Source organism: Aulostomus chinensis, chromosome 17 (assembly GCF_037954235.1).
Source record: "Aulostomus chinensis isolate RoL2024-O1b breed Wild chromosome 17, RoL_Achi_v1.0, whole genome shotgun sequence".
Taxonomy (NCBI): domain Eukaryota; kingdom Metazoa; phylum Chordata; class Actinopteri; order Syngnathiformes; family Aulostomidae; genus Aulostomus; species Aulostomus chinensis.
In genome coordinates, this window is record NC_141336.1 from 26,308,027 (window position 1) to 26,333,641 (window position 25,615).

The 25,615-nt window shown below is 46.7% G+C and overlaps 1 protein-coding gene across 4 annotated transcripts in view; it reads right to left on the reverse strand.

The window, feature by feature from the left end:
- The window catches only part of nrxn3a (neurexin 3a), a 118,013-nt gene that overhangs the window by 74,275 nt on the left and 18,123 nt on the right, over window positions 1–25,615 (reverse strand). For all 4 annotated transcript variants that reach the window (XR_015109899.1, XM_086183500.1, XM_086183501.1 and 1 more), the window contains exons 3-4: window positions 24,663–24,683; window positions 23,596–23,622 (exon numbers count right to left, since the gene is read on the reverse strand). Coding sequence is in view for 3 of the 4 variants with exons in the window: in XM_086183500.1 (XP_086039626.1) it covers window positions 23,596–23,622; window positions 24,663–24,683 (48 nt within the window). In the remaining variant the exon portion in view is untranslated. The remainder of the gene's footprint in view (window positions 1–23,595; window positions 23,623–24,662; window positions 24,684–25,615) is intronic.

The window sequence follows — 25,615 nt, forward strand, 5'->3', positions numbered from 1 at the left end:
CACACACACACACACACACCCTTATTGGCTATTATCTGGGCTGTCTGAGCCTGTGTTGATACCTAATGAAGGGCCACGGTTGCCATTTCTCAGCTGATGGTCACCATGGTGACAGTGGAACCGACAGCAGACGAGGGAGGAAGAGGAGAGGGAGGGAAGAGTGTATTTAAAAGAGAGAAGCTTGAAATCTGATGGAAAGAATAAAAGATCAAAAGGAGAGGTGGTGGAGTTGATTTAAGAGCTTCTTCTGTCACTGTTGAGCAAAGCCACCATGTTTGAGGAGCGTAAACTCTTACTAGCAACGCCAGTGAAACACTGGTCTGGTACATCAGAGTGACCATGAGTCATGAACCATGGCAGAAGTTGGGGACCTGCCTGCTAGCTTGTGTTAGTCTTTACAGGATGTCCTCACTCACTAAATGTCTCTGAAAACAACAACTACGAATGTCTCTCTGCTCGACTTGCTCTGCCTGCCACCCTCCTCTCCATCTCTCCTGTAAATAACAAACTTCTATCTGATCCCTCCATCTCCTCCTCCACTGTCACTCACCATTTCTTTCTGATTTGTAATAAGGGTCTTGTCTGATGGACGATTTGTCCTTTACCTCAAAGACATAATTGTGTTTCAAGAGGATCGGATGACACAAGGGCCTGAATAATCACAACACTAAACTCATTTCTGGAGGAAAATGACAGTGATGGCGTGCAGCGTCTCCATGCAGAAATGCACGTCTGCCACAATGAGATGTGGCAGGGCTAATACCGCACGCTCGCCGACGTCTAATGAGAGGACGCACAGGTCTCCGTGATGAGACACCTGTCAGCCTCCATAGCAAACTGTAGTTTCCTGGAGATGACAACAGGGTTTGTCAGTGTGTGTGTGTGTGTGTGTGTGTGTGTGCGTGTGTGTGTGTGCGTGTGTGTGTGTGTGTGTGTGCGTGCATGTGTGTGGTTGATTAATGTGGTGAACCTTTGTTTAAAGTAATTTGCAATGTTCTTATTTAACACAAGATTTAAATGATTAAAACAAAAGAAGCACATGTAGCATCAAAGAAACTCAGACATGAAACATGTTGATCCGTCAAAGCTGCTCAAAGTCACAGCAACAGAGAATTGCAGTATTTAATACACAGCTGTTTTTGAAATGAAGTAAATTTGCCTTTCAATTCATCCACTGAGATTTCAGCTTATTCTTTTATGATACAGCAGGAACCTAGACAACCGTAGAGGGTCCAGTATTAATCAGTACCAATGGGTGGGTAGACAAGTGTGGCCAGTGAAGCTAGCGCTAACACTGCAACCACACAGGTGTGAGCAGCCAGTGAGCTAACGCTAACACTGCAACCACACAGGTGTGAGCAGCCAGTGAGCTAACGCTAACACTCTAACCACACAGTTGTGAGTAGTCAGTGAGCTAACGCTAACACTCTAACCACACAGGTGTGAGTAGCCAGTGAGCTAACGCTAACACCGCAACCACACAGGTGTGAGCAGCCAGTGAGCTAACGCTAACACTGCAACCACACAGGTGTGAGCAGCCAGTGAGCTAACGCTAACACTGCAACCACACAGGTGTGAGCAGCCAGTGAGCTAACGCTAACACTCTAACCACACAGTTGTGAGTAGTCAGTGAGCTAACGCTAACACTCTAACCACACAGGTGAGTAGCCAGTGAGCTAACGCTAACACCGCAACCACACAGGTGTGAGTAGCCAGTGAGCTAACGCTAACTCTAACCACACAGGTGTGAGTAGCCAGTGAGCTAACGCTAACACCGCAACCACACAGGTGTGAGTAGCCAGTGAGCTAACGCTAACACCGTAACCACACAGGTGTGAGTAGTAGCAGTAGCACAGCCGTGCGTTTGGTGATTTGTGACACAGTGGTAAAAGCTAACAAGTGGTAGCTAAGGACCGGCAGCATAAGCTAACAACTGCTGGTTAGAATGTAGCGTTGACGTAGCTAAGCTGTGTGTAGGTCACACTTTTTCTCGCCCTGATGTCTTGAAACAGAACCTGGTGGAATAAGCTGAGTACAGCGTCGTAGTGATGATGACGGTAACGTCAGGCGTGGGCGTACAGGCAGCACGAGAGAGGAAATATTTTACCTCGTCTGTGTTTTTCGGCCTTCTTCACTGCTGGCTTTCTATCGTCATGTTGCTGCCGTGTCACACTGTTTTAGTTCAGTAGTGACTAAATTTGTCACGTCCGTCAAAAAACTCATCAGCCCTCTAGTATACAAGGACGGGGGCTGGCCGTGGCCATCTTGTTCTTCCTGCACAGCAGCGTCCGCCTGAACCTGACACACGTTTAACCTGCACCGCACAGCCAGCAAAACTAAGAACAAGACAGCTCTCGTCACAGAACCCTAGGACTTCATTTCTTATTTTGAATGCATATGTACATAAAACTGAGTAAATATTTGAACACGCCTACCACAGTTTTATATTTTTAATGTCCACAACAAACTGCAGTCTGATGTCAGAAGGAGTCTTTCTCTATTCTATCAATTATTAATATAATTAATGAGCACATAGAACGAAATTTGCATTTATTCGGTCATTTTTTGCGTGTTTCTTGGTTGTTTTGTCTCAGCAGATGCAGCCTTGATTCAGGTGCGTCTGTGTTGCTTGACTGTGGCTTTTAGACACAACGCAGCAAATTAAATGCCATCGTAACTTCTGCATCTGAAGGAATTGGTTTCCACAAAGAAGTGAATAATTTTAATAATGATGTAAATCTGAGAGGAAAGCCGTCGAGATGGTCGATGGGTTCACTCACCATTTTACCAGATTTGTAGATAAATCTCAGCCATAAAGACAAGTGCACACTCCTGCAAACATTTGCCATTTCACAAGCATGTTTATCTACACATACATGTTTGCCTTTGAGTCAGCAGGGGTGGGGGGGTGGCTTGAGGAAAATAGTAAGTGATTTTGGATCACAGCGGGACGGCCTATCATTCAGACACATCCGCCAGCCGCACACATGCACAATAGGCCTCAGCAGGCTTTCCTCGGGCTAAGTGGCGTTAACCTCTTTCTCTCATGGGGCCCAGACAAAAGCCCCAGAGGAGCGCTAATAATCACCCCGTCTATCGGCCCCCTCCCCCTCCCCCTCCCCCTCCCCAAATAACACAGCAGCCTGCCGCCTCCTGTACGGTGCAGCATCGCACACACAATTTGAACAGAAGTAAATGATGATCTGCTGACACGTTACCACGTTAGCATCAAACAAGCGTCAGATTTGCGATGATGGAAATTTGACTTTTTCCAAATTAAAACCAGCTAAAGCACAAATTATGTTCTGGATGCACTGCAATTAAATTTAAGAAATATAACATTTAAAATCTAAGGAAACACAATAATATCACAACATTGGTATGAGCAGAAACATTCAAATGAGAGGTGATAATTGTGTACACACACACACACACACACACACACACACGCAGAAATATAAGGGTTATGGCTGCATTGTGGCCTTATTGTGGCCTTTTCTCAATCTTTTGGAAATAAAGAAAAAACAACAATTTTTCAAATTGTCAACGTTTACATGAGTTTTTCAGTAAGTACAAAATATGAGGAAAACACATATAATTTGTTTTGAATATCAGTCATTTGTTACGCTGATAAGATTAAAAAAACAGCTATTGGCTCAACGGGTTCTAAATATTCAATAAATCATATAAAGCTAAAATATTAAATATTACGAATCCCTCATTGAATTCATTTTAATAATAAATTATGGTGTGGCGTTGAAAAAAAACCTACCTTAAAACCATTTAAAATACACTCATTTAATGCATTTCAAAAGGAAGCCCCCCAAGTTGACATGTGATCCACGGGACAGTGTTGATTATTTATCACTAAATTCGATTTATCTGCTTTTCCTGAAACCCAAAGAAGCTTCAACAAAAATGGTGCTCCAGGTTTTGTGCCATTTCGTGCCTCCCTGCAGGACAGGAGCGTGTGTGTGTTGTTTAGAGGACAGGTTCCAGATTTGGGGTGAATGTTGGTTTGATCGTCTGATTCCCTCCTTTAACTCTGACTGGGAGAAAAAGGAACCCAGCGTTGCAGCAGAACCCTGTAATCAGCAGCTACGGCCTCAGCCATGAGGCTGTTTTGGTCGTATTTAATCAACTAAACTGTTTCGTTCAGGCTGCAGAGCGATCACCCGAGCGTTCGCCCTCTCCCGCTGGGGGGGTGAAGATCTCACGACCACAAGAGGTTCCCTCAACCCTGATCATCTCACACCAGAGCTGCTCTTTTTCTGGCGTTCTCCTGAGTCGGTAAAACACACTGGAGGATAAATGGAGTGTGTGTGTCTGTGTGTCTGTGTGCGCGCGTGTGGCTGGGTGGGGGCAGTGTTAAAGTGGGAGTTACTGGTGTGTAACGGAACACACACTCCGCCTTGATTGGCTCGTTTTCACCACCACCCCCCGCAGCATCTTTTTGTTTTTTCACCCACGAGTCTCTATTTTGCTCTAGAAACAAAGCTTTCATTTCACTCCCCCACACCTTCTTCGCTATCAGTCACTCCCTCTGTGGACAGGCGTGATGGTGGGCAGCAGATGAAAACGAGGAGGGACGAACAGTGACAGATGCAGTAAAAAAAAGCAAATGTTCTTTCAATCTCTAAAATATTAGGGGGGAAAACCCACACATTATGGCGTTGTTGTTTGTTTCTCGGAGTCACGATTCTAAATCAGAAACTGGCCAAAATGGCGTTTTAACGTCCACCAATGAGATCAAAGGTGGGTTGACGATGTTTCGTTATTTTACTCTGCCCTCCTCCCAGTATCTTTCACTCAACCCCTCGCCACTCAACTTTCAAAGAAGCCAAGAGCAGAGAGCACGCCGGCGTTCGCTTCAGCAGCTTCAGCCCAGCCAATGGAGAGAGGAAATAAGTTGAAGTCCCACTGAGCTCAACCTCAACAGCTCTGTGAAACAGACGCAGTACTTCAACGTACTGGGCAGCAGATCAGCGTTTACTGGGAAATGTAAGACATGTTTACGATCAGCTTCTCCTGCGTCCACGCTCACGCTGATCGATGGCGACAGATCACATGACTGATCACATGAGCAATTGAAGACTCAATTGTTCAGAGAGCACCGAGGCACTGAACCTGACTCTTCTCCTCTTTGGGGTAGAATCAGTCAGAGGGTCCAAGACCCAGCACTTAGTGACTATGTAGCACTAACTGGGTTGTGTGATGTTGTATGTTTGTCAAAAAAAAAGGGTGGGGGGCGACACTTCTTCTGCCACTAGATGGCAGTACCTGTGACCAAATCACAACTGAAGCACTTTTGCGCTTCCTATGGACTTTTCCTTAATTAAGTCTAAATTCTTGCTTGTGTTGTACGTCGCTTTGGACAAAAGCGTCTGCTAAATGAAATTGTAGAATTGTAGAATTGTAGGATTGTAGAATTGTAGAATTGTAGGATTGTAGGATTGTAGAATTGTAGGATTGTAGGATTGTAGAATTGTAGAATTGTAGGATTGTAGGATTGTAGGATTGTAGAATTGTAGGATTGTAGAACTGTAGGATTGTAGGATTGTAGGATTGTAGGATTGTAGGATTGTAGAATTGTAGAATTGTAGGATTGTAGGATTGTAGAATTGTAGGATTGTAGGATTGTAGAATTGTAGGATTGTAGGATTGTAGAATTGTAGAATTGTAGGATTGTAGAATTGTAGGATTGTAGGATTGTAGAATTGTAGAATTGTAGGATTGTAGGATTGTAGGATTGTAGGATTGTAGAATTGTAGGATTGTAGGATTGTAGGATTGTAGAATTGTAGGATTGTAGAACTGTAGGATTGTAGGATTGTAGGATTGTAGAATTGTAGGATTGTAGAATTGTAGGATTGTAGAATTGTAGGATTGTAGGATTGTAGAATTGTAGAATTGTAGGATTGTAGGATTGTAGAATTGTAGGATTGTAGGATTGTAGGATTGTAGAATTGTAGGATTGTAGGATTGTAGGATTGTAGGATTGTAGAATTGTAGGATTGTAGGATTGTAGGATTGTAGGATTGTAGAATTGTAGGATTGTAGGATTGTAGGATTGTAGAATTGTAGGATTGTAGGATTGTAGGATTGTAGGATTGTAGGATTGTAGAATTGTAGGATTGTAGGATTGTAGGATTGTAGGATTGTAGGATTGTAGGATTGTAGGATTGTAGAATTGTAGGATTGTAGGATTGTAGAATTGTAGGATTGTAGGATTGTAGGATTGTAGGATTGTAGGATTGTTGAATTGTAGAATTGTAGGATTGTAGGATTGTAGGATTGTAGGATTGTAGTATTGTAGAATTGTAGGATTGTAGGATTGTAGGATTGTAGGATTGTAGAATGAGCAGTCACAGGCCTGGTGACCTGCTGGTTCGTGGCTGCTGAGATTCACCAGTGTTACATTTATATTCTTAAGTGATCTCTACTTGATTATATGGTCTTCAAGAGGTAGATCCTGGTAGATAACATGGAGGTTTTTATACTACACAGAGTACCACAGAGTACCACACAGTACCACAATGACAATCATGGTCAGGACATAAAATTATCGATCTTTGGTTTTCACAAATCAAGACTGGAGGTTAACAACAGCTCTGTGTCAGGAGAATCATGAGGTCCCTGGTTTTTGGAACTCCCTAAGACCTTCAAAGGGTAAATACGGCACTGTTCAGAGTCTGACTCTGATCAGCAGGACGGTGGATGATCGGTGGCGTTCGAATACATTTGGAAGATTTGGCTATTAATTGTTGCGATGGAAACACTGATGTAAACGTCTACGGATTTATAGTGAAGCAGTCTTGCATAAATAAAAATGAAACTGGAAAAAAAATCAGCAAGACAGACAATAGGAAGGAATGTGAGGGGATGGGGGCTGGGGGGCCGGGGGGCTGGGGGGGCAGGATCTGGAGGGGAAGAGATAACAGCTCTCTCTCTCTCTCTGATTCATCATGTGAGTGGTGTGTCGCCATCAGCGACTGGCCTGCAGAGATAGGGCCGCGGCCCAGCTCGCTAATCAGCTCTGCGAACACATAGGCATACATAAAATCTTACCAATAATCAAATTTACTCAGGCGAGGTGTTCATCAAAACCTGGACGCTCAGTAAACCTCCACTATTAAGCCAACAAAGCTCCATTTGAGAAAATGAGCTCTTCACATGTGGACACTGATGTTCATGTGGAACTGCAGGTAAGAGGGAGATGAAGTGGAACTTTTTAGAACCAAAACATCCGGACTGGTTATTAATTTGATGTGCAGCTGCAGCGGGCCAGCAGGACATTTGATCCATTCTTGGCAAAACAAACACGTTCAGAGTTTTGCTCCTGAAGGTTTGTCTCTCCTCAACTTCCCTCAGTCAAACCTGGGTGTTTCCGTCATCACTGGAACGCTGGACAGGCCCTCGTGGACCAGTGTGACACCCCTGGACGAGACATTCAGAGCAGAAGCAGCTTTGTAGTTTTTAGCAGCGCTGCACTGAGTGACAGCAGCTCTTTGTTCTCTTAGCTTCCTCCATGAACATCGTGACTTCCATGTGTTTTCTGGGACCTAGTTTCCCGTACCTAACTCCTAAAATTATTCACACTGCCTCCAGGTCAGTGACCTTTGACCTCTTCAGTCTGCGCTGTGACTTCTGGGTTTGGTGTTGATGGACAGCTTGTGTCTTTTCATAAAACATTTTGACTGCATTCACTGACAAAGACCAGCAGGATAGTTTTGGAAAGGCTCTCTTTTGCACAACAACCCAGACTGAGTTGCTGGTTAAATGAGCTCATAATATAGTGGTGAGAGGAAGGTACTGGGGAGTCAGACTGGGTTCAACACAGCCACTGCCCTCCACGCAGGGAATACTGGCTACATGCACGGCAGATGCCCACACACACAAGCAGCTTCATCAGGCTCATAATTGCACGAGCCAAGGAGATGAAGGGAGAGGGTAGAACCCTGATTACAGATTGGCCTCTGCAGTCGGGATAATTAGCCTCCTTTGTCCATGTGCTTCAATCAACCTTAGCAAGCCAACCTACCTCACAACACACAAGCGCACACACACTCGCACACACTCCACCATGTCAGCTGCGCAGCATCATGACATGCAGATCTTATCTGCTTCTCTGACTCCAGATAAAACCCTCTCACAATTCACAGAATAATGTCACGCAGGAGAAGTTCACCGTTTCCCTCCAATTGAAGAGTTGCTTGATTTTTTGTCACAGAATACAGGAGCACAGACGACATGCAGCTGCATGCACACCATATATTGCAGCTTTTGAGAACCACTCTGATGCGTATCCACTTCCACCAGCACATCCACAGCTTGGTGATAAGACTCCATATCATGATCAGTTCAATTTTTGTCCTCAATTACAAAAGCTAATCCATTATTTATGCCCTCTTCTGCTCACAGCTGGGACAGTTCCCTGACAGTAAATGTGCTGAGCTGTTCCAGACAGAGTCAGTGAGAAGTTCTACAGGTCTGTTAGTGATGGATTCTGATCTGAAGCGCAACCTGAGCGGACTAATCAGTCTGACTCAGGGTTGGAACATTTGAAAGACAAAAATTTTGATTGAGAAAATTGAAGGCCGCTCATAAAACTTTCAGGCACATGAGCAGATGTGAGAGGACCACAGGCTCGGTCTGACTGAGGGGAATCCTGCTCGTGCTGCAGGTAGACCGACAAGCCCCGCCCACACAGGGATAGTCACATGTCTGCATACAAAGGATCAGATGGTCAGGTGGAAACTGGGTTGTAGGGTGGGTGTAGGGTGGAGTCAGACGTGCTCGTGATCCTGCTTAGGACACAAGTCCAGGAAATGAACGTAGCTCAGCGCAATGTCCTCTGGAGGGAAAGAGACACTGTGTGTGTGTGTGTGTGTGTGTGTGTGTGTGTGTGTGTGTGTGTGTGAGTGTGTGTGAGTGTGTGTGTTTGGAAAGACTCCCAGGCTTGGCAAGTTCCAATTTTTGTGTTCACGCTGTATTACCTCACCAACCGTGACACACACCCACAACAGAGCAACACTAGAGGAGCGGGGTCCAAAACAGCACAGCTTCTTACTACACACACACACACACACACACACACACACACACACACACACACACACAACCTGGTAACCTCAAATAAGCTGCCAGAGCCAGTACTACAGTCTCTTAACCTGACATGCAACAGGGCAGCTGGATGTGTGTGTGTGTGTGTGTGTATATGTGTGTGTGTGTGTATGTGTGTGTGTGTGTGTATATGTGTGTGTGTGTGCGCGTGTGTGTGTGTGTGTGTGTGTGTGCGTGTGTGTGTGTTGCAACACTGAGTTGTAATGTAGCTTCAGAACATTTTCCACTTATTTTCTTCTGACGTGAAGCATCAAACTCCCTCTGCAGTCTCACTACTGTCACTGTTTCATCTGGGTTTGGAACCAATGGTCGCTCTACCTTTGCAGTTGTGACTCCCACATCTAGAACATGAGGGGGAACCACGAAGAGCTTGAAGAACCTGTTACAACTGAAGCATATACACACACACACACACACACACACACACACATATACATGTACATGTACACACACATACATATATATATAAAAATGTGTGTGTGTGTGTGGGATGCTGCTTCATTCAAGGCTTCATTCCAGCTATGACATCTGGTTACACCGGGATTTCAAAGGCTGCGTCACAGCAACAGTGGTCATTTCTTTTGAGTCGTTTCTGAACTTTCCAGACTGTCGTTGTGTTTGCCTTCAACCATCCCAGCCACACGCTGTTGGGGATCCAATCATCCCTAAGCAGGTATATAATCAAAAAATACTGCGCTACCTGGTGTTGCCCAGCCCAACTATTTCTTACATTAAATTTTGTCTTCATGTGCAGGTTTCTTCAAACTCCATCATGATAAATGTCATGATATATCCATCGATATGAATACATGCACATCGTGATCTCATCTTTTATTTTTGGCCACAATGTCCAGTCCTGGTGTACGGGGATGCCGGCACACTGTAACAGGAGGGGAGGGGACGCACTGGGCTGATCTGGACCCACAACCCTGGCTGACAGCCACCGAGTCGCCGCCGACTTGTGGTGTATTCGTCTTCGTAGCTTCCTTCTTGTCTCACGTAGGGAGATTTTCCAGTTAACTTCTATGACCTGAAATATCACAGGGAAAACTTGTCGCTAACTATAAACTGCCAAGTCTGATGCAAACTGAAATATGATGTATCACTCCCATCCGGCAACGATCAGGATCAGAGCCTCTGACTCAAGTGATTACTTGCAGGAAAATGTCCCGTGTGTCCTTTGACGTGTGCAGGTGAACTGGGGTGAGACACATCAACTCATGAAAATCCAATCATAGAACTGCAGATAAACAAGTGTATGAATGTGACCAGTTCACACTGAAGTCGTGTGTGCGAGTGCGACTTCTCCATCAGCACAAAAGCAGCTCAGACACCAGCAAACAAAAGCTCAGCCAGACACGGAGAGCGATCCATCACCCTGCACCAGTGTTGGATCGCCTCTGAAGAGGAGCTTCTCACGCCCTACAGAACCAGAGGAAGATGTTTGCTTCAACGCTGTCTAAGGGGCAACACAGTGGAAGCCAGATTTGATCATGAATAAACTGACCAGATATGAGACGCCAGGGAGAACAGCGACTGACACCACTGGTGTTTCAGCCGAGGCAAGCGTGAGGTCAGGGAGGATGAGGGAGCCTGCTGAATGGAGTCACATGGTCCCGGTGCTCTGACCCGCCAGCTCACTTCGTAGGTTTTTCAACTTGGACCCTAATTTCCAAACTTTTTTTGTCGAAGTGAGTCATAGAAATAACCGTCTTTTAATAACTGCGGTGCGCAGCAAGGACAGAGCCGCCTGCAGACATCTATTTCTTCTCCCATTATGTTGTCGGACAATTATAATACTAATCTGAGCCTGTCAGTATGGAAAAATGCACTTTTAGTGGGCGTAATTTGATGGTGGCCGGTTGCTCCATTGGATTAAGTGATAGCTGTTCCGGTGCTGCTGGCAGCTCTGCCCTCCCTCCGTACTGGAGCCATTTAAAAGACGGTTATGAAAATAAGGCCCAGGTTGAAAAAATTGCAAAAAGAAGTTCCCCTTTAACACTGGAGGGGCTGTGACGGCCTCGGCCAGGACGCAGCTGCCGGTTTAGTTTAGGCAACGAAGGTTAAGTCGTCAAAGTAAGGAAGAATGGACATATCAGGACGAACGCTGACTTTTAATGGGCATATTAAACTAAAATCAATCTTCTTCAAGTATCACACTGGTGCCAAACTTTATTCATTCCACCTCAACTTTGACCTTTAAGGATTTGACCTGAAGCTGCATCCACCTTTTCAGCTTCATGGGGATGTCAGTGTCTGAAGGAATGACCGTTTATCTGAGGAAGAAAGCTAACAATAAATGACATCACATTGTGTGTGAAATGTGTCGTTGGTTTGCTGCCAGAGACAAGACCCAAGGACACTGATCGCATTCAGATTCACACCGACCTCTGAGAAAATAAGTCTTCACACTTTTTGTAGAATCAAAGCCAGACTCTCATTGTTAGGTTTCTTTTATCTGAGCCTCTAAATGCTAAAAAGCTGAGCGGCCCAGTGCACAGCCTTGAGGTGTGTCACAAAATCAATCTACCTTCCAACAATCATACACAGCAGCATGTTTTCCTCTGGTCTCCCTCTCAGAGAGTGCGTGAGACCTAAAGGCTGCAGGGAACATTTAGTGGACTGAATTGTGCCGATGGAGATTTACAGAGACGAGTAAATCTGCAGCAGAGATCAATCAGCGATAGGCGTTCACCTCCTACGTATGTTCAGCTCAACACGGTGTCTATATCCGCTTAGCCTTCCTCCATCTGATAGCACCAACCTTCTAATTTGGTGAGCCACAATGCTGAAAGATCACGGGTCACCTTCAACTCCCTGAAACTGTTTTGCTCCTCATTTCACAATTTTAAAAGTGATGATTCCTCTCTCAGGGCCGAATGCTTCCAGTCGGACTTAAAGAATATCAAATGGCTTAGCAACACTGATGCATCTCTCTCTTCAAAAAGCCCAGTATCTCTCACTTATAACTTAGCGATTTGCTGCAGTTACAGCTGAGTAAAAGCGATCGGATGATCATTGGAGCTCAGCCACGTGGAACAATGCAAAAGATGTGGAAGGCACAATCTGAATGTCAAGTATTGAGCAAGGAAAATGTATGAAAACCTTATTCCAGTGCTACAGCTGAAGATAACAGCATTTTTTCCACTCAGAGTGACAGATGAAGACTCCAAGAGCACAGAGAATCGATTCAGCCACTCTTATCCTTCCCTGTACACTCATCTCCAGGATAACGTATTCATATAGCTCAGGTATGGCAGCCATGTTAAAGAACCCCGTATTCCAAAAACACTGGAACTCATTATGTGAAACATGTTCAATACAGCGCTCATCAAACCACATAATTCCTGCTGCTTTTCCTACAAGCCTCCCGTCAGACGCATGCGAGACGGAGCGCAAATATAGTGAATAAATTACCCTGCAAACATCAGGGACCGTTTCTCTGAACAAGTCAAGGATTTTGTGTGTGTGTGTGTGTGTATGTGTGTATATATATATATATATATATATATATATATATATATACACACACACACACACACACACACACATATATATATATATATGAATCTTCAGGGGGCTGGGCTTAGGGCGTTCCTCACAGTGGATCTAGCCTGTGACCACCGCCGCCCTCCACCACAGGCATGGCTGCTTCAGGTATCTTTTGGGGGGGGTTCTACCTCAAGGTGCCTTGGGAGTCAAACTCCATTTCTCTGTGGCTGAAGTCGACGCCCACTTTTGGCAGATTTTTAAATCATGGAGACGTTGGAGCGAGACTACCTGCATGCTCACACTGACCAGTGAAAGAGTGACAGGATGTCCATGAAAGTGGCGTTGCAGACGTACAAGGAAGACACTTTAACCTCCCATAGCTTCTGACATATGAAAATAATTATAATTCCTATGAGTATGACGTGCGCTTTGTCTCTATGGATATTAAATTAAAGTGCACAGCTTATTGAGATCGATGGACCGCTGTAGACTGGATTGCCACTCCAGCGCCATGGAGAGGTAACAAGCTGAAACCTCTGGATGAAAGACAAGACTGACAAACTGGAGCATTTGCAGACAAGAAGACTGACTGGTGTTGTCTGATGGTGCAGGAGAAACTAAAAACCCTTCTAGATGACAAAGATGCCACAGAGATAAAGGCAGGTGAAATCAGCCACTCGGTTCTTCTACTACTGCTGTCACTCACAGCCGGCGAGCAGGAAGGCTGAGACACCACGGCCACCACGACTGGCAGATGGAAAGAACGACCATCCAAAATCAGACGACAAACCCACCAACCAGGAGAAGCTTGAGTCTGAGGGATCGCCAGGGCCGCCGACCGTGAGGCCTCTTCTTGGAGAAGGTCTCCTCGCCAAAACAATACCTGGATTGCAACAACATACTTGGTGACGAACAGGCGTGGCCAATGTTCCCGTTCAAACGGCAGTGGACCCACTGGTGTGCAGACACACACACACACACACACACACACACACACACACACACACACACACACACACACACACACACACACTAAACTTTACAATGCAGAGAGCCAGTAAATAGACAGGCAGCTGTGACTTTGGTTGCTGTCCACTGGGCTCTTCATTTTGTTGTGCCTGTTCCCTTAACACTCATAAAAGCTAATTTCCTTCAAATCTGGACAGCTTGACCAGGATCCAGTGCTGTGCGGTCCCCCTTTACAGAAGGTCATTAAAAGCCCATTAAAACACCATTACACTATAAGCTATAGACACAGTTTAACAAGCCGTGCTGCTGCGCAACACACACACAAACACATTCAAGAAATGGTATTTGCATAAACTCAGACAATATAGAGTACTCTCAGGAACACACACACACACACACACACACACACACACACACACTGTTCCATCATATAAAACAGGCCTCTCTCCCAGTTTGTGTCTCACATTCTGAATGAATACAAACCCTGAAATCAACAACCCAAAACGTCACTCAGAAAACCACCTGTAGGGTCACCTGAGATCGGACGGTCGCACCTGGGACATTAAAGAGATACTTCACCCAACTTTACTTTACCTTTCCAGTTCTCACCAATAAGAGTCTTAGGCCCATAAAGACCATTCTCTCTCCTCAGAATGCAGGAAGAACCAGCCATGTATATTTAGCTTGAAGCTAACAGAGACTGATGCTAACAGCAGCTGACTCAGGTCTTCCAAATCCACCTGGACGACCGGTGATCCTCTGACTGAGTGTCCTTCAGGGGTTTAAGAGCACTAACCTCTCTCCTGCTGTGTGGGATGAGGCCTTATGAGAAATGTGCCTTCATTTTGGGGGGGAAATGCAGGTACAGAGGTACTCCGGTGTATTTCAATGAAACCCCATGTGTGACAGCGGCGTGTTAGACTGAACACGCGCTGATGACAGCAGTGTGGTGGGTTCATTGACGTGGGCTGAGGCACCGTGTGATAGCAGTGTGGAGGGTGTTGGTGCAGTGAAGCTCTGATGAACTGCAGCACGATGACGTGAGGAGCAAAAAACTCAACATCGATTTACATCATCATCCACTCAGGATTTGCTCAGCGCTCTGCCTCCCTGCGTGATGGAGAGATGAGAATCTTCCTCCACGCCGCTCAGTCAGTGGCTCCATCAGGAGCCCAGGCGTGAGCACCCCAGTCCTGTCAGGCCGATGTATCCAGCAGGACACCGTCAAGGACGACCACAACCGTGTCCGTCCTCCAGCCTCCGCCGTGCCCAGCAGGATGATTTATGTTGTTCCGCGTGACACCACCAGCCCACGCCAGCCTTACAGACGGCCTCAGCCGACCGGCAGCTTGACTTCACCTGAGCAGTGAAGCCAATGTTCCAGGTCCGGACTGTGCCAAGTCTGCTAGCCATTGCCAAGGTGATGTGAATAAGGATTTTCTGTCATGCAGGTGATGGTCTTTGATGGACTTCAGCGGACTACGAAACCACCAACACCTCCTCTAGTTGATCACCGTCATTCCAAGGATTGGAGGCTGCGGTGGCATGGAACCAAAGATGACACCATGGACCCATCAAACATGTTGACCACTGATGTGTTTCTGAGCAGTGTTAGCGTCACGGTGGCTAACAGACTCCATGGGGGGGCGCACACCACTGGTTCAGGCATCGAAGCCCATTACTAAGGGTTAGGGGATCACCGCTCCCTCCGCTCCTGAACCCAGATGCTGCTAGTTTGTCAGAACACAGTTTTGAATAGTTGGACCCAGTATTATAGAGCCACGCCCTGCAGGACTGGAGGCAAACAGACGAAACTGAGGGATGCGAGGAGAGGGAAAAAAGAGAGAGAGGGCAGAGAGAGAAGGGGAGAGGGCAAACGCTAGGAGAGATGAATGATGGAGCATAAATGAAATGTCATTCTCAGTAATGGGGAAAAAGCCCCTGCCAGAAAGCAGGTCACTTAAATTGCAAAGATATACTTAAGCAGTGTTGCCTGGAGCGCAGCACGCTTGACAAAACTGTTAACATTAACTTCCTAAAATCAAAAGAAAGGGGGGGGGATCAGAATGCATTGATTTCTGTCTGCACAGCCTGGCTGCTGCCACTGGGACAGTATCAACACACACACACACACACACACACACACACACACACACACCTCATATACATCATACTTCCTCCACTGCTACACGCGGCGCTGGGCTGTTGGAGCGGCAGCCAAATGGAGTCTGGCAGCTTCACATTGTTTCTTAGAGCTCAGCTCTGTCGCTCCTTTTAATGACGAACTCAATACTTCGGTGACTGCGACTGTCAAAGCCGCCAGCAGAGAAAAACTACAGCCTCCAAACCAGAATTACCGTGCAGACTTTCCCTTTGATACACACACGGCCTCAGGCACAAATCAATAGGAGGAGGATAAATGCACTTCCATTTAATTATGATAACCAGCATATTCTCTCACATAATCTCTGGCTTCCTCCTCTATCTCTCTCTCCGTCCATATTTCTCTCTGTGCTGCTGCTCCCTGTGTCATTCCCCTCTGGGGAAAGAGGAAAAGTTGTCGGTAGGAATCTGGATTTAATCGTTTCCCAGATCGGCACCATGTTTTTCTTCCCCTGAAGCCTGTTCTCCCTCCCCCACCCCCACCTCCCCCTCTTTGAAATGTCGTCTGGGGAGTGTTGGGCTGCTGAAATGTGTTTGCTCCGGGGCAATTGGACCATTGGAGTCGACATCTTCAGCTGAACGGGTTACAATTCATTGTGAGTCTGTGTGACGACGCAGCAGCGCTCTGCTGGACGCTGCTCAGCTGCCTTTTAGGGAAATTAGCGATGTGCTACCCTAACTAGGAGCATCACTGACCCAAGATCCAAACGTAATCAGGCTCTAACAGTTTTAGATGCATGGGATTTGCTTTTATCAACTGTTAAAACGTCTAAGCTGCTTTCAGAGGTGTTGCGTCTCCACATACTTCCACCGCCGTTGCCCCAGGTGAAGCATGTCTGGGATGGTCGACCTGCCACGCAGAATCTGTTCTTCTGTTGATTTTATTTCTGTCATATTTAGCCAACTGCCAGCACCCTTAGGACTGTTGGGTCTCCAGTATTGGGTCAGAGATGGATAATGGAGGTTAAACTGAGGTAAAATGGTTGCTGCCTTATCCCGACACGTCCTCAGCGGTTCAGCTGACGTTCACTATCCAGGCAAAAACTAGAAATGGTGGTAAAAACATGTTCTGTAGGAACGTAGATCATTTCATCTCAGACTGTCGGACATTCAAACATCAATTTGAATGTCGGCCTAATTTTCTGCACCCATTTCTCATTGGTAAGAAGGACTTACTCACATATGTAACACACAGCTTGTGTTTATAATGCAGTTACATTGAAAGCACAGCGTTCCATTCTACTGAATAAAGAGCCTTTTGTCTGCTGTTGGTGTGCATTTACACTGAATCCTCCTGCGTGTCTGCCAGGGTCCAGGATCCAGATCTGATGCCCCAGACACACCTGGAGGAGTACAGTGCTGCACACCTCTACCTGTAGAAACACCTCTATAGTTGCTCTACGTTGTGACATGTGGTCATGAGAGCCAGGCCTGGTCTGCCGCTCGGGGCTCCAGCCTGTGGCTCTGTGTGGTCCTTAATGTGGGTCGTGTTAATTCTGCTGGCACCTCGTTAAAGAGGTGGAGCAGAGCTGCTACAGAGGCACTTAAGACCCCTGGGATATCTCACTCACACACACACACACACACACACACACACACACACACACACACACACACTGAACTTGAAAACCACCGTTGCCTCTCCAGACACTAAGGAAAGGGTGTGTGGCTCACATGAAAACAGCACTGAAGCCTTTTTTAGTCTACTGATGGTAGAGCAGTGTGTGTGCGTGTGTGTGTGTTAACCTGTCAAACTGACATGAGTCTGTAGCTCACAAGCTCAGGTGTGTGTGTGTGTGTTTGGTTTCCCTCCTGCATCACTTCTTAGTGACTCCAGAATGCAGGAAGATCCAACCACGTACATGTACCTTGAAGCTAACGGAGGATAACAACAGCTAAACTGTCACTAAGAAGTAACGTAGGAGGGAAAAACATCTTTTAAGAGCTGAAGACGCCTATTATTGAGTACTTGGGGAGTAAAATCCTGTCAGGGTGAGGTGGCACTGTAACTATTGATCTGACATCATTATTTTTGAAGATGGATTTGTGTGTTTGTTTGCAGGTTGTGGAGGGTAACGAGCTATCAGAGATGATTGTGAGCAAAGCCTCCTGATAACAACTAAAAACGTGCCACCTGGATACCAGCTGACTACTGAGAGGTAAGTAGTACTACTGCAGTAAACCTCTCATGGTCAGCAAGGAAACCGGAATACCTTAGAGCAGGGGTGGGCGACCCTGTGCCATGGAGAGGTTCTCCTCCCAACACTTTAACAGGTGATTCCACTGATCAACACTCGTCTGTGTCTGAAGGAGTGTTGATCAGTGGAATCACCTGTTAAAGTGTTGAAAGGAGAACCTCTCCATGGCACAGGGTCGCCCACCCCCGGCTTAGAGGGTAGAATAACCTCAGATAGACGAGAAGGCACAACAGTATGTTCCGTATAAGGCAACTGGATGACTGACAAAGCTAATCAAGGATGAAATATGTATCTGAGTGCAGGTCTGGGATCAGCGTGTAACGTTACACACACACTTGCTCTGTAATCCCACACTTCAACCGCGCGTGTGAGCCAGTAGAGGCGTAAAGCTGAGAATTCCCTCCGCTCATCAGCTCCTGATTACCAAGGTCTCGTCAAGGTTAGCAGGTTAGCGACTGCGCTCCTCCGTAGTGCAATCAAACCTGATTAGCATACAACTTGGGTAATGTAGCCACAATTCATGAGCCAATGAGGGAGTTCATCACTGCTTTCCAGGAAATCGATTCTTTACCTCCACACACTTGTAGTATATAGAACACCACACGCACACACACGCACGCACGCACCCACGTACACACACCATTCTTCTTTCTACACTGAGCAGAACCACAACATCTGGTGAAGCTGCTTTAGGTAAAGAGACTCAGGCCCAGGACGAAGCTTCCTGAGGGTCCCGGAGGAGCTGAAACTGGTGACACACAAATGTCAATTAGAAAACGCCCCGCCTGGCTTCTCTGGATGGTGTCTGTGGTGTCCCTACATGGATCACACCAGTTTTACAGCTTAAGTGGGCTTATCATGATATTGTTTGTACTGCAGATGTTGTTTGATTGTGTATTTGTCCTACATCTGGCCATTTTACTGGTGTTTTTGTGTAGTTATTTCTGTATTCTTGTTTATTTGGTTCATATCTTAACTATTGCTCCTCATCTTTAATCGTTCGGTGTGCATCAGTCCTCTCGTCTTTGGTATTTCCCTGATTTCAGGTTTGCTGGAAGGACGCAGATGGACAGCTCTGCTGATGGATGGACCAAACGGATCAAACTCTGATTATAGGAAGGCCACTTCTTTTTTTGTGTCTGGAGATGCAAAAACAAAAACAAACTACTTTGAATAAACTCAGCTGTAGTCCAGCGTCCACTCACGTGACTGCACGGCCGTTTCCGCCGTCCTCTTCCTGGTTGTTGTCAAACTTTGTCTTCGTCTCTGGAGAAACACCAACCTGTCCGACGCTAGCTGGCACCAGAGAACTGGTCCGACTGGTCCCACTGACAGTCCCTCCTCTAGACCCCCCCACAGTACCTGGGAAACGTCTGGAGACCAGAACAACGAGCCCACCTGTTGTGTTCCGGGTTTTCTTCTTCTACGCTGTCTGTTAATGACGCCTACACCGCCACCTGCTGACGGAAGTAGGCACTTCGTAACCTGCTTGATGGAACCAGCTGGAATTCACATTCATCTTTGGCGCCATTTCTTAAATGCACTTAAAACATCCCTGACCTTTTATGGGAACGTGGCCAGTAACCGTGGCGTTGCCTACTGTGACATCACCAAGCTTTGAGTGAACTTGATTTGTTAGCCTTATTGTTCAGTGAGCTTGTGTTTGGTTGACCTTCAGATGTTCTCTTGTTTTCTTATTTTCTTGTGGGAAAATGAACCCAGTTATTCTGGACATTAACTCTGCGTCCTGGTCCAGTCAGGCAGGTTCTTGTTGTGATAAACGGGTGGGAAGTCTTGTGTTTGTTGGTCTGAACCACCAGCCCAACCTCCCGTGCTGGAAAATCTCTGAGGCATAAGAGGAGAACAGAGAGACGTGGGGATCTGTGGTGTCTGGTCTGGCGTCTCCACAGCTGCTGGCTGGCTCAGATGTCCGTCAGCTCGGCTCGCAGCACGGCTCTTCATGGACAGCTCAGGCGTGAGCAGCTCCCGAGCACGGCTGTCGTCCCAGTCACATGACATGTGTTGGTGTGTTGTACTCACTCTTTGAATATCGATTCATTCGTGCCAACATCCGCTGAGACGTGTAAACATACATGATGTCCACAGCAGACACATGACACACGGGACAGAGACGTTTCAGTAGCGTCCTCACATGCGGACACATGCAGAGTTATTATAGTGGGCTCATCTCCCTATGGGGGGGGCTCAGTGACCAGATGGAGCTCTGCTCTGACACTGGGGAGCGAGTGTGACAGGTTTTGGTTCAGTCTGGGAGGGCACAAGCTTGGAGACACATTACTGCAGAAAGGTCGCAGAGGTCATAGATGAGGCTGTTGTGTGTCTGCGGGCTCTGAGGGAAGGTCAGTAGTTTCTATATAAAATAAACACTTCTTCTTTGTGAACAGAAAGTCTGCTTCGACTTCCATATGGCAAACTAACAGATACAAACACTCCCTTGCAGCCTCAGCTGTCTCCCTCCTGCGCTGAGGTGGCCCTAAACACCTCGTCCTCTTGGGCTTGGACTGAGTGCTGCTTCTACCGCCCCTGTGGTTCTCCATCTCCACCTGTATTCATTACTTTATCCATACCAATTGAATATTCGTATGCTATTTATGTATTTATGATAATGAGCGATTAGTGTGGTCCTCTGTTGCCCAGCAACTACCCCATTGTGGACAAATAATAAAGGATTGATTGATTTACTGCAGCTGAGAGCTGAAAGTTCTGGCTGGAGGAGCTGGTCCTTGAATCACCACTCCATCGGTATTTGAGCAAAAATGGTGAACAAAACTGCACTGAGACGGTGAGCAAAGTGATAAAACCCAGACAAGCCTGGAAACTGGTGGCACTTTTAGGAAGAGGAGGGAGAGGTCAGGGAAACATTAATTAGAGAGAGGGAAAGGAAGCCAGCAGAGATAACACGGAGAGAGGAGACTGACCATGAAGAGAATATTAACAGAGGAAAAAGGTCTCACAGAACGAAATTAAAGAGACGATTTCCTGTTTCTCTATCTGTTCCTTGCACAGTGGCAGGCAGGAGTGGAGCTTCTCTGACTAACAGGAGGCGACAGAGACGCTTCATAATGTCTGCCATGGCACTCAGGGATTAGACGGAGAAACAAGGACGAGAGACGTGTGGCGAGGAGACGGAATCTCCAGGAGCTTACGCTGTGAACGGGGAAGCCATTACAGGTGTACACAGCAGGCCGTGACAGCTCTGTGAGGCAAATACCCAAACGCCAACGACGCATAAATGCAACCCACAGCACATTTTTATGCCTGTCTACTTCCTTGTGTTCTATGAGTGTAACCACATCGCATCCTAGCAGCTCACTGTCATAATGATGTAACAGACTTCGACCAGATCTGATCCGACTCCCTCCACTGCATCAGATCGGAGTGCCCCCCCATCAGCTGTTTGCTGCATGTGTGTGAGGATCTTCCTGAGGAGGTCATCCTGGGGACTCCCCCAGGACTAGAAGCAGCCCCACCTTCACCTCCTGGATGGTAATAATGTCCTGGTTATCTTCATACTCGTGGAGTTTAGCCTTCTTTGGCATTCAGGAATTCAGTTGTTTGTTTGAGACACTGGTTACTGGGAGCCAGGCAGCGTTTCCCCGCTGACCCCAAGGAGCACATTTACATGGACGGTAATAATCCACCCGCCCACCTGACTCTACATGAGCCTGCACTGGTGTCTGCTCTGTGCTGAGGTTCCCCTCTGGACCCGGACCTGAAAGCATTGCTGAGAGTTTTCTGCTAGTGATGCATCAGACTGAGCTGGGAGTCAGAAACACTCGCTGGCCGCGAGGACGACCTTCGATGGACGAATGTGTGACCCGACAGATTCAGGTGGAAACTCCACATCTAATTATCGACTCTGATTGTTATTCAGGTTCAAACAGGGTCAGCAAAAAATGGCAGTTACATGCAAGTGTCTTTCCTGCTGTGCCGGAAGGCTTAGCCAATCAGAAGACAACAACTCTGTATTCTGGATAAGAGACTCTGTGTTTCCATCCTTCCAGGAGCGGTACTACACTCAGGCAACATGCGGAGCCTCAGCTTCATCACCTGCCGGCCAGATGACTTATAGACACTGTCTCTGTAACTCAGCGCAGGAATACGTCATCAGTGGAATGACATCGTGGTATAATGAGGGCGAGGGTGGAGGAGCAGAAAAGACGGAGAAGGAGGAGGAAGAGGAGGAGGCCCTTCTTGTGAAAACTGATCCACTGTGACTGTTGTCCACTTGGAATAGTTCAACTGTCTCACAGTGTCCCTGCGTACTGCACGGCCTTCGAACAATTGAGAAAACACACACACAGCAAGCAAACAAAGCAACACACACTCGATGTTCCCTCTCCTTCAATTAAGGTTCTCTTAATTACTCTCTTAATCCTGCCGCTGTCAGTGAGACGCTACTACAGAGGAGACAGTGAACACAGACAAGGAGACACATGAGAGCATCAAAGACATGACACAGCAGCCGCTCCAACACTCACAGAGCAAGCGCCGCTTTTCATAGAGGCGAAAAAGGAAAGATTTCGAAAAAGCTGTACCTTTGCTTTTAGCTAGAGGAGCAGGAGGAGGTGGAGGTGGAGGAGGTGGAGGTGGAGGAGGGGTCCGCAGCCAAGACAGGAAGATGAAGAAGAAGAAGAAGAGACATCAGATCACATGGTGTCACACAACAACCTGATGACATGTATTTATCAATACATGTCATCAGGATAAATCAATGAGCAGTATCAGCTGTACTGCAGTTGTACTGCAGTTGTACATCACAAACACTTCAAACATGCAACCACAGCAAGTTTCAGCATCATAATTCACAGCAGAGGCGACCCGAGGAGGCCACCGTTGGGGGGTCAACCAGGCTTCAAACCATCACAGGTAACTGTATGGAAGGGGGCGGGGCTTGTGACACGTAGAGCATCCCACTGGCGGTACCGCCACTGCTCCTTACTGTTCCGCTTAATAAACCTCAGTTGGGACAAGCAGCCAAGTGCTAGCTTAGCTTTAGCTTCAGGGAGTTAGCTGGAGTCAGCGAGAATGGAGGAGGAGAAGGAGACGGATGAAAGGAAGGAGCACAGGGACGAATGGAGGACGGGAATGAAGACAAACATGGCGTTGCCCAGTTGAGACTCAGGTGCTCAGGCAGGTCAGAGTGGAAGACGCTAGTTTCACTTGTAAAGGTTATTCATCTGTTTCATTTCATCTCTTTTATCTGGTAGAAGAAAAATTATAGAGGATGAGAACATGGGTCAATGGGCAAAAAATAAAAACTGAACAACAGTCGACGAGTCAAACTTGACCAGTCAGACTGGTCAGTCTGGGTCGGGACACCGCCAGGTGGAACGTCAGTCTTTAAAAAGAAACTACAAACCTTGATGAGAGCATCAGCCTGGATGACCCTTCACCTGCCTCCTCACTGGAAAGAGTCTCATTGCTTTATCGTCTCATCACTAGTTTCCTCTTCAGTTCAGCTGGATCATCAGATCAGACTGTACGTGTGTGTGTGTGTGTGTGTGTGTGTGTGTGTGTGTGTGTGTTATGATGCACAGGAAAACATTAAACCACTCCATCAAAAGCCCAACATGCAGCTTCACACTGGAACCAGGGAGGAAAGGAAGGAAGAGTGAAGAGACTCGTACCTTGTTCTGCCATCATATGTGCAAGGCCTTGAGAAGGAAGAGGAGAGGAAGCAGAGAGTGAAGGACTCAACACCTCATTCCAATACTCAGCAGTATTGTGACGTTCATGTTTCTCTCGGAGGGAAACATGGCATCAAACACACGGACAGGTAACAGGAAGCCTCCCGACTCCAGGTGGGGTGGGACTCGTCCTCAGTGGTCAGATTCACCTCAGCTCGCCTTCCCTGACCTGCACTCTCACTTAAAGCAGGAATAAGACCTTCGCCTCCATGCTGGGGGGCAGCCAGCAGATGTCCCTCCCCTGGATTACAGCGCCTACTTTCTTTTTTTTCTCCTCTGAAGTGGGACTCACTTAGTTGCTGACCTCTGTCATCTAAACAATGACCTTTGACCCCTCTGCTGTCCCCTCCACCTGACCCCTACTGAGCAGAGATGATCAGGAACCATTTTAGGACTGCAGCTCGGCTGGAGATGTTCCTCCATGATGGAACAACACACCGCTGGACATCTACCACCAGCAGGCTGACTGACTGGGAGCAGTGGTCCCACTGGTGTGTGTCGCCTCATCACACCTTCAGCACTGATGTCACTATCCTCCATGTTTGGACTACAGTCGGTGTACTCAATACACAAAATAATATTTACTATTTTACATGTTAGTATGGTGCAGAACAGATGTCTTACTATGACATTGGTAAACACACACACACACACACACACACACACACACACACGTGTGTGTGTGTGTGTGTGTATATACAGATGAAATATTTCCCATCTAAGGAAGAATGCTATTCTAACGAGAGTGTGATTCTAGCAGCCGCCGTCATGATTGATTGGCTGCTTTGATTTGATCCATTTATTGATGGATGTGTTCGTCACCTGTAGTTTGTCTCATTGGTTCTTAGCTTTTTAATCCTGTGAGTTTTGACCTCAATGTCATTGTGAATCTCACAGCAATAGAAGAACCAACAGTGTGGAGGAATATTCAGTGATACACATTATTGCTGAAGTGGCTGCATTTGTCTTTTTCAAAAAGTGATGATGATCTTTGTCTTGAAACTCACCTGGAGTTTGACTGTTGACCTCTGGAACAAGAAAGAGACAGAACACAAGCAAAGAAAGCGTTAGAAACACACTTGTTACTTGCATGTTGACTGTCATGCAAATGTTGATGCACACGCACCCACACACACGCACCCACACACGCACCCACGCACCCACACACACACGTTCCATACAGAGGGCTGGCGGGGGGGGGGGGGGCACAGCCTTGTGCATGTTTTCATAACAGAGAAGCTGCAACCAATGAGGAGTCAGACAAGCTACATTTGGTCTGACATCATGAGACATCAGTTTCATCAGAGGAAATACAAGCACGCACGCTCTCTTTTTAGTCCCTTGTTTTTCAGTGCAGACAAATGTGATGAGTACTGGCAGCTGCTGCTGAATGGAGCCACAGCGGCGGAGGAGCATGAATGCAGCAGCGAGGATCGACCCTCATTGATTATTGAGATACATTGATTAGCTCACCAGCAGGGATGAAGTAGCTGGACTATCAAGTCAACAGTAATTGACTTAAGATGCGTTAAATGTCTTTGGCTGACACTAATTGGTGTGAGCGCTTGTTAGTGTGAACGCAGGCAGATGGAAGTCAATCAGATATGCATTAAATATTAATTCATTTGAAAATGAGAACTTGTGTCAGCTGTGCTGCAACATGGAGGAGAAGTTGGTCAAACGGCCATCTGGGAGAGGAGGGCTGGGCGTGTGTGTGTGTGTGTGTGCGCGTGTGTGTGTGTGCGTGCGTGTGTGTGTGCATGCGTGCGTGTGCGTGCGTGTGTGCGTGCGTGTGCGTGTGTGTGCATGCGCTCACGTGGAAAAGGGGGATAGTGAGAGAAAGATGAAAGTAAATATTTGTATTTGCTCAAACAGAAGTACATTCATCTGCCCAGTAGATCAGAGTTCTTTGTGTGTGTTTGCTAACGAGCCTCAGCAGAGCGACAGGAAGGATTGTGAG